This window comes from Penaeus chinensis, chromosome 31 (genome assembly GCF_019202785.1).
Source record: "Penaeus chinensis breed Huanghai No. 1 chromosome 31, ASM1920278v2, whole genome shotgun sequence".
Classification (NCBI taxonomy): Eukaryota; Metazoa; Arthropoda; class Malacostraca; order Decapoda; family Penaeidae; genus Penaeus; species Penaeus chinensis.
The window spans coordinates 26,091,008-26,101,007 of NC_061849.1; the positions used below are offsets into that span (position 1 = coordinate 26,091,008).

At 34.7% G+C, this 10,000-nt stretch overlaps 2 protein-coding genes across 2 annotated transcripts in view; one reads left to right on the plus strand and one right to left on the minus strand.

The window, feature by feature from the left end:
* The first annotated feature begins 103 nt into the window (after positions 1-103).
* LOC125042108 (bromodomain-containing protein 4-like) overlaps positions 104-10,000 on the plus strand; it is an 82,165-nt gene continuing 72,268 nt past the window's right edge. Inside the window, exons 1-2 of the mRNA XM_047637575.1 lie at positions 104-184; positions 6,673-6,779. Coding sequence (XP_047493531.1) covers positions 6,694-6,779 — 86 coding nt within the window. The 5' untranslated portion in view covers positions 104-184; positions 6,673-6,693. The remainder of the gene's footprint in view (positions 185-6,672; positions 6,780-10,000) is intronic.
* LOC125041687 (WD repeat-containing protein 5) overlaps positions 9,123-10,000 on the minus strand; it is a 7,499-nt gene continuing 6,621 nt past the window's right edge. Inside the window, exons 7-8 of the mRNA XM_047636872.1 lie at positions 9,494-9,581; positions 9,123-9,379 (exon numbers count right to left, since the gene is read on the minus strand). Of these exons, the coding sequence (XP_047492828.1) occupies positions 9,279-9,379; positions 9,494-9,581 (189 nt within the window). The 3' untranslated portion in view covers positions 9,123-9,278. The remainder of the gene's footprint in view (positions 9,380-9,493; positions 9,582-10,000) is intronic.

Sequence of the window (10,000 nt, forward strand, 5' to 3'; positions counted from 1 at the left end):
GATTTCCGGCACGCACGTTCTCAGTGACGAAATATTACACCACGTTCAGTAACCTTGCGGGTATTTAAGCCGGCGCGCGGCGAGGAGCGTCCTGCGCGCCCATTCTTCCCGCCGGCTTTTGAATTTCAACCTGACCCTCAGCCACCAGCCCGCCACTCGCCACCGAGTCGCCTGCAGCTGCCAGGTACTCTTGGGTGGGCTTTAAAGGCGCGCGCGAGAACACGAACTCAAAATTGTGCATGAATATATATGCCTTTATATATGTATATATATACATATATGTATATATACATATATATATATATATTACATATATGTGTGTATATGATACATGTATATATGTACACACACACACACACACACACACACACACACACACACACACACACACACACACACACACATATATATATATATATATATATATATATATATATACATATATATATGTTTATAGGTATGTATATATATTTGTTTATATATATATATATGTGTGTGTGTGTGCATACATACATACATATATACAAACACACACACACACACGTATGTGTGTATATACATATACATACATATATATGAATATATACGATACATATGTTTATATATATGTATGTATATATACATACATATATACATGTATCATATACATACATACATACATACAAACACACACACACGTATGTATGTATATACATATACATACATATATATGTATGTATATGATACATGTATATATGTATGTATATATATACATACATGTATATATGATACATGTATATATGTATGTATGTATATACATACATATATACATGTATCATATACATACATATATATGTATGTATATGTATATACATACATACGTGTGTGTGTGTGTGTTTGTATGTATGTATGTATGTATGTATGTATGTACACACACACACATATATAAACAAATATATATACATACCTATAAACATATATATATACTTATATATATACTTATATATATATATATATATATATATATATATGTGTGTGTGTGTGTGTGTGTGTATATGTATATGATACATATGTATATATATGTGTGTATATATATGTATGTATGTATGTATGTATGTATGTATATGTGTGTGTGTGTGTAAATGAAATTGTAAGGAAAATAACTACTATTCTACATAACAAAAAAATAAATATATATATATTGTAATGCTTTCAAAACAATCATTGCAAAAAATATAATTTTTGCTTTTTAAATAATAAATAATTTACTGTTGGTGTTTTTCTACCATTTTATGTCTACTTATGTATACTGAAAATGGCATATTGACTTTCAGGAAAATATAGAATAGTAAAAGCGGCTTTCGGTAGTTATGTATTCAAATTACAGTAATTTGTATCAATTAATAACGCATTGGGCTATATCATTATTGCCGAATTTGGATTTCGAAGCATTGCTCGTATGGTATCCCTAATTGAACGGATGGCATTAGTCTTTATAATACTTACAGAAACAAAAAATTCTGTTTGGTTGTAGACTAATATCAAAATTGGCATTCTTTGACATTGGACCTTCTACCTCATGGCACTAGATATGTTTATTTGTATATGTATTTATGTGTGTGTGTGTGTGTGTGAGCGTATGTATGTATGTGTGTATATATATATAAATATATATACATATATATATGTATGTATGTATGTATGTATATAATTGACACGATCCGGCGAAGGGACTAGTTATAAAAGGCATCAAGACGAGATTCCAAAGCACTAGATAGCGTCCAGGTTTCGCTTCCATAGAGCAAAACTGGCAGCATCAAGGCTTTGAAGACATGTAGCTGTGTCCTTCTGCATAGGTAAGGACATCTCCAAATGCTCTTGTTGATTGACTTCATGGTTCCTGCTGCCAGACCAATCCATCTACTGACTTCTTGGTCTGACTGCCCAGAGATATGGACTACGCTACCACGGTATGCAAAATTCTTTGTGACTTCAACCTCCTCACCGCAAGCTTGGATCGACTGAATGGGTTCCCCTAACAGACCCCAAAGTCCTGAATCTTGGTCTTGGTCCAGGAGACCTCTAGACCCAAGGGCTTCGCTTCATTGCTAAATGCATCAAGAGCTGCCAACAGTGATTCCAGAGACTCAGATAGGATAGAAACATCATCGGCAAAGACAAGGTCTGAGACTTTGATATTGCCCAGTGTTGCTCCACAGTGACTTTGGATAGTAGCTCTGCCCATTATCCAGTCCATGCAGGTGTTGAAAAGTATTGGTGCAAGGACACAGCCTTGCCTCACCCCTGAATTAACAGGGAAGAAGTTTGACAGGCCCCACCACACTTTACAGCACTTTCAGTAGTAGTATATAGGATTGCTATTAGGCCAAAAATCCGTGTCGGAATTCCCTGAAGTCTCAAAATCTTCCATAGCGATTCTTGGTGCACCGAATCAAACGCCTTCTCGAGGGCGATGTAGGCTTCTAGCAACCCATGACCGAACTCACGACAGCGTTCCACAATTACTCGAAGCGTTAGGGTACGGTCTATTGTAGACTTGCCAGGAGTGAATATAGACTGCTCCGGTCTATGGTGCCTTAGTAGGTGGTCGCGGATAGCGTTTCAGAAGAAAGGGGGCTAAAATCTTGCCTGGTATACTTAACAGTGTAATGCCACGGTAATTGCTACTTTCCCAATGATCCCCTTTCCCTTCCAAGCTAACTGTTGGAGGGTCTACTTGGTACAGCTGCTCAAAATACTCACGAACCCAACATAATCTGAGATGATCTGTCCATCCACTGAGTGGATTCCTATCATCTGCGATTAAGGCTTAGAGGCTTGGTAGGCAGGACGAAGGTCGTTTACCAAGAAATTGTTACTTCTCAGCAGTGTCCAAGCAGGCACACTCCTCCCTCAGTCTGTCCAAGTGAAACAGCCAAGAGTGGACCCATAGGGTAGCCACTACCAGCCTATGATTGGTGCCACAGAACTTGGCACTCCGGTAAACCCTGGAATTCTGAAGGATCCTCCATCGAGTGCTGAAAAGAATATGGTCGATCTCCTTGGCCACAATACCTGTATCGCTGTACCATGTCCAACAATGTGGGTTATAGTGCTGACACCAGGAGCCAGAAATCCTCAATCTCTGTGACCTAGCAAAGTCCCGGAGAAGGAGGCTGTTCTTGCTGCTGGGATCAACTCCCGAGCCATGGGGGCCGACAAACATCTCGTAGCCAGCTCGATCACCGCATTGAAGTCGCCCAGAACAATGCGAATGTCTCACCGGAAATTAATGTCAGCTATGGATATGAGTTTGGCATAGAAGGCTTCTTTCACATCTAGTTTGCAAACATCGGTAGGAGCTTACACAGTAATAAGAGACACGAAGCCAAAAGCATGCTTCAATCTCAGTGGAATAATACACTCATCAACCAGTGTTACCTCAACTACAGAGGGTTGAAGATGGCTGGAGATGGCTCTGGCTACTCCCTGGAGGTGATGACCATTGCCACGGCTCGACCAGTAGTAGGTGTACCCACCCACACTGATTGTGCCCCTGCCAGGCCTTCTCACCTCTGAAAGGGCAGCCACTTCAACTCCCAACCGCTCCAGTTCCCTCGATAGCAAAGGTAACGTGCCGCAAGGACCGGATGTTCCAAGCACCTACCCATATAGCTCGACTGAGGTTAAGTCTCGGGGAGTCGCTCTAAGTGGACGCCACTTCTGCCACCCCCGCCGATGCTGCCCCAAATATATATAAAGATATATATATATGTGTGTGTGTGTGTGTGTGTGTATTAAGCGACACATCAGTCTAGGCTGGAGCGCCTTCGGCAGACACAGTAGTATACTAAGGTGCTCCTTGTCATTATGTTTAAAAAGAAAAGTCTTTAACCAAAGCGTCCTCCCAGTTATGACCTATGGCTCAGAAACATGGACTACAACCAAATTACAAGAGAGGAAACTAATAAGTGCCCAGAGAAGGATGGAGAGATTGATGCTGGGAATTAGCCTAAGAGATTGGATGAGGGCGTCGTGGATCAGGGAACAGACAAAAGTGGAAGATATACTTGGGAGTATCAGAAAGAAAAAAATGGCAGTGGTCATATGTGTCACAGACAGGACGACAGATGGACTAAGAGAGTAACAGACTGGTTTATAGATAACCTAAAGAGATCATGGGCCAGACCAATGACAAGATGTCGTGACGAAATAACGAAATTTGGGGGCTAAGATTGGAAACAAAAAACGCAGGATAGACAAAATTGGAAAATATTGGGAGAGGCCCACGTCCTGTAGTGGATCGATTCAGGTTGATGATGATGATGATTATGATGATGATGATGATGATATACATACACATATACATAATATATATAATATATAAGTTTATATATATATATATATTAAAGGTATATAAGAAAGGGTGTGTATCTTGATTTGTTTATTTATTACAGGGACTAAGACAAGTAATTGCCTGTGATCATTGGAACTGAGACTAATATTCGCTCAACACCGGCTGATTAGGAAGGGCATCCAGTCTGGAGAGGGTGGTACTGCTACGTTACCTCATAATAAAAGACAAGTCGTGCTGTAGAATGGGTGACTGTTGGCTGATAAGAATAAGAAAAATCAAAGTTTAAAAAGTGTTTAAATCTAGCAAAAATAAACCCACAAAATACAAGAAAAGAACAAACGTTATAGCCCCAAAGCAAAAAAAAAAAAAAATTAAAGTTGCCACTATAGCCTAGGCTCAGCTTTAATAAGTTTTTAATGTTATCAAAGTATTTTGGCGCTTTTAACTTCTTTTTTTCTTTAGGTTTTTGGCCTTTGGACTTTTCAACATGAGCTTTTAAAACTTCCTTTCTATGTTTACTTTTTTAAGATTGAACTCTCAAAACTTTATACTTTATACTTTAGTCCTTTAAAGTTGAACGTTTCAAACTTTAACTTTAAAAAAATTTACATTATAAGATGAAATATTCAAATTGTTTTTTTTTTTTTTTTACAAAGGACTTTTTCAACTTTGGAAATTTTTTAGATCTTCAAGTTTTAAATGCTCGGGCTTCCTGTATCATTGTATTTTGTTGATCAAGTATCAAATAATGATAACGATCATAATAATAGAAACAGTAATAGTAATAATATTGATAATGATAATGACAGTGCCAAGTGACAATGTCATTATGATGCTGATTATTGTAAAAAATAATGATAATGATAATTATGATGGTAAACTCAGTAATGATAACAACACTAATATAACAACAATGATAGTGTTGATAATAATGATAATTATGGTAATAATGATGATAACAATGATAATGATTACAATAATGATAATGATAATAATAATAACAATAATAATAATGATAATAATAATAATAATAATAATAATAATAATAATAATAATAATAAAAATGATAATGATATTGATAATAATAATGATAATGATAATAATAACAACAATAACATCAACAACAACAATAACAACCTTGTTCTGCTGATGATGATTATACAGTAACAAAAGAAAGGAGAGGAAGAATAGAAACGAGAATTGCAATGGTGATTACACGGCCAATTGACGTATGGCGTATTTCCATCGGAGTCTAGTAAACAGTCCCACTGTCGTAGAAATTTCGTAATAACAATTTTTTTTTTTTTAAATACGGTGTTATCTTGAATGGTGATTGTGGTAAAACATTAGATTTATCAGGGCGGCAGTTAAAGAAACAAAACATCGGTCTTATTGCTTTGAGAAGTTTACTTACAGAGTGCATATACCTTACAAAAAGTCAGTTAAGCTTCTCTTGGTAGAAGACAACCAGTCTGACCGAAATTACACGTCCGCGTAGTACTTAATCATGTGCGAGTGTATGTGTCTGTGTGTATGTATATATATATATATATATATATATATATATACATATATATATATAAAACTTACACACACACACACACACGCGCGCGCGCGGACATATATGTTTATTATATATATAATATATATACATTTTTTTTTATAACAGCCATTTATTCCACTGCAGGACATAGGCCTCTCTCAATTCACCATTGCGAGGTTATATGGCAGTGCCACCCTTGCCTGATTGGATGCCCTTCCTAATCAACCGCGGTTCGGCGCGCTAAAACTTGTGCGTTTAACTTTTCAAGGGGAATTGAACTCGACCACGACCACGAGGGTCGGAGTCCAGTGCTCTAACCACTGGACCATCGCGGCAGTCATATATATATATATATGTATATATATTTGATATATATATTTAATATATATATATACATATATATTGTATATATATATTTAATATATATATATATATATAATGTACAGATATATGTGTATGTGTATATATAATATATTATATATACATATATATGTATATATACATATATATGTATATATACATACACACATATTTATATGTATGTATACCTATATACATATGTATACATACATATAAATATATGTACACATGTAATACATATACATATATATATATATATATATATATATATATATATATATATATATATATATATAATGTGTGTATTTCATTACTATAACATATTCAGGTAAATGTACTTTTGTCAGCGTTACCTTCATCTTTACTGTGATTGTACTTTTAAAAAATGACAGCTATTTCACAAGAGACCTTAAAGAGCGATTCCCTATTACAGAGATCTGGCCTCCACACCAGCATGGCCTCATATGTTGAGAAGCTATGTACAGCTGCAAATGACTTTTGTCTCCGAAGCATGTTGATCCTGATTGAAGGCATTGTAGGGTAAGCCCTCTTACGTATCATTTCTATTTTTGACTTTATTATTGCTATTATTTCCGAAAACACTGTTTCTTTTACGTAGGCACGCATTAATTAAAAGCAGTTTCTCATTGAGTATTAGTGCTGGGTCTTTGACAAACCGTTTTCAGATTTACTGCAGTATATATGTTAGCATGAGAAGTGCATGTTGTCGGAACTTCTAGTATGGCTTATATGAATGTTTTTGTAAGATACACATGATTAATGGGGTTAATGAATATTGATATTACTTTCATATAGAGACTAGAAAAGTTTGAGTAATGCACTTGGATGCTTTTAGTGTTTGGAGATTTTTTCATTGAGTAGCTATCACATTTCCTTGGCAAAACATTTCTTATGTTTAGAAAACCTGTGTAGCATTGAAGGTGGCTCTTCTAATCATACAGAAATATCTGACTCCCTAAAGATTTTCTTAATACCAGGAATCTGCATTTCTCAAATTCCCTAAGAGAAAATTTGTCATGTAAGCCATATATTAATTTAAAGTACAGGTTTACTTCCTGAAAAAAATACAATATTAGGATTTTTGCACATTATATTTCCCAACATATTTAATCAAAATAACACTATAATCTGCGGAAGGATACACGTTGAAAAGCTCAGACAATGAGATTGTATTTATTCCTAAAAATATTCAAGATTATTTGGAAGAAGAAAACAAATTTCATGTATTTTTTTTTTTATCAAATATACAGTATGTCACATTACTTTACAGTTTCAGAGTAAATAATACAGAGAACATTACAAAAAACTGATAAAGTACAGAATGTTGAAAGAGTATGGCAACTAAAGAGAAAAATAATAAATATAAAGGTCAAAAACAATTAAAAAAAATAAATATGCATACATCAACACGACATATCAAACATGATTTCCATCATTATAAGTTGATGTTTACTGATCTTCATGTTGTATCTCATGAGACTTGTTATTCCCAAATGCCTTTTCTTTCACTATCAGTTTTTATTCACTTCTTACAACATTGGGAATCGACAAAACACAAGATGGAATGGGATATTGAAAATAAACATTGTAAAATATACTCTTAAAATCAAGTAGTGAAGAAAATGGAAAATAATCAAGAAAATGACTTTTCTCAGTAACCCCAAACATACATAATACAATACATACTAATCTCTTCCACAAATGAAATATTCACAAAAGGCAAAACATTTCCCTTGCATTATTTGTTTCCTTTTTAACATCTTTCTAATTATATGAGGCCTTACTTATGATTTGGTGACTACAACTGCTAAATTTATTTCCCAAAAAATTAATTGGATAAGAAAATTAAATTTTGGGGGGAAGGGAATAAAAATCCTAATCAGCACCTAAGGGTCTCATTGTCCCTTGAAAATCTGCTCTACCTTTAGTAGGGGTCCATGTTTTTTGTATGTTACTTGATCTTTCTTTCACAGTAAATTGTTGAAATGGAATCTCTGAGGTCCTTTTTTTTTCTTCTTCATCTGTTTTTCATAAAGTTCTAGTGCTTATATAAGCCTTGTTAACCCAATGTGTGCAGCCTTTTTTAGCAGCTGTGCGGTTTGCCAAACGGGTATATCTGTATGGGCCACATCTGTAAGGATGCCACCCACAGCACTGGTGCTATGCCGCCATGGCATCATAGTAGATGCTACCCGCAAACAAAGGGTTAAAAGTGTCATTAAAGAAAAAATAAATAGATAAGGAAGTACATGCATACAATAATGAGAGAGAGAGAGAGAGAGAGAGAGAGAGAGAGAGAGAGAGAGAGAGAGAGAGAGAGAGAGAGAGAGAGAGAGAGAGAGAGAGAGAGAGAGAGAGAGAGAGAGAGAGAGAGAGAGAGAGAGAGAAAAATAAGTCATCTTTCTTTCTCTTAGACATTTTCCTAATTTTTGGAGTAGTCTATAAAAAAAAAAAAAAAAAAAAACTAGCGATTATTCTACCAACAACTAAGAATGAGGACATTCTTGTAAAACAAGAGTGCAAGTATAAATAGACACAATAAATATCATTTGGTTGATGTTATGCCAAAAGTTGATAGGATTCCACAGTTGTTAGTAGGTTAAAAGCTGATAAAATCTAACAGGTTAGATTTCTGTTTGGGATGAATTTGGACATGCTTTTGAGACTAGACATATATATATTGTATAGCAATATGTTGAGGTTAAAAAAATATATGCTTTTACCACAGAATGAAACCAAGCCATAATATTGTTGAAGAGTGAGGAGAGACTGAAAGCAAGGGGGGGAAAAAAATAAAGGCAAGATCTACATTCTTTCGCTTTAAGCCAAAAATATCTTGGGATAAAAAATGAAGACAAAACCTAAAAAACATTCTTTCATTTTAAGCCATAAACTCAAAACATCTTTGCAAAATTACTCTTGACATAAGGCATGAAAAAATAATAATAATAATGAAATAATAATAATAATAATGATATTAAATGAGTGAGAGAAAAAAGGGGTTTCTAGAATGTTCTTTTAAGTGTCACTCTTCCACAGTTTGATTGTTTTGTCATTTTCTAATGCTCCGGAAGCAATGATGTTCTGTGTCGGATGGCAGGCTGTACATAGTACAACATCTGAAATCAGATCAATCAATTAATAGAAAATACAAATCAGTTTATATAAGCAATTTGATAAAGATGATACCTACAAAATCAGTAAAAAAAAAATTAAAAAATCACATGTCATACCTGAATGGCCTTCTAATTTCTGAACAATTTCTTTGGTTTGTAAATTCCAAATATAGATAAGGTTATCTTCTGATCCAGAGACAATCCACTGAAAGGGAGAGAAATACATACATAAATATATAGCTTTGTTATTGACATTGCCTCCCTGGCTGACAAATAAACAACAATAACAACCTTAAACTCCAAGGTACATGTAAATATGCAGAAATTACCTGCTAGAAACCAATGTGCTTGCTTTTACACTGTATATTCATCCAAAAGTCTTAGTTTGTGGCTTCAATAAAAACAGGTTACATAGTATGAATCTTTAGTGCTACTTTTTTACTTTAAATTCGGTAAAAGTATCAGAGCAAAGTCCACATGATAGATGGTCTCTAAGTTGTGAAAGTACTAAGATAGTGGCACAATGACCTTTCTCAATATGGCATGATATCCATGACATTCAAAGGCAGTAACTTAGGCATTTCTATTAGTATTAGTATTGTTTGTCTTTATTATTCCAACCAA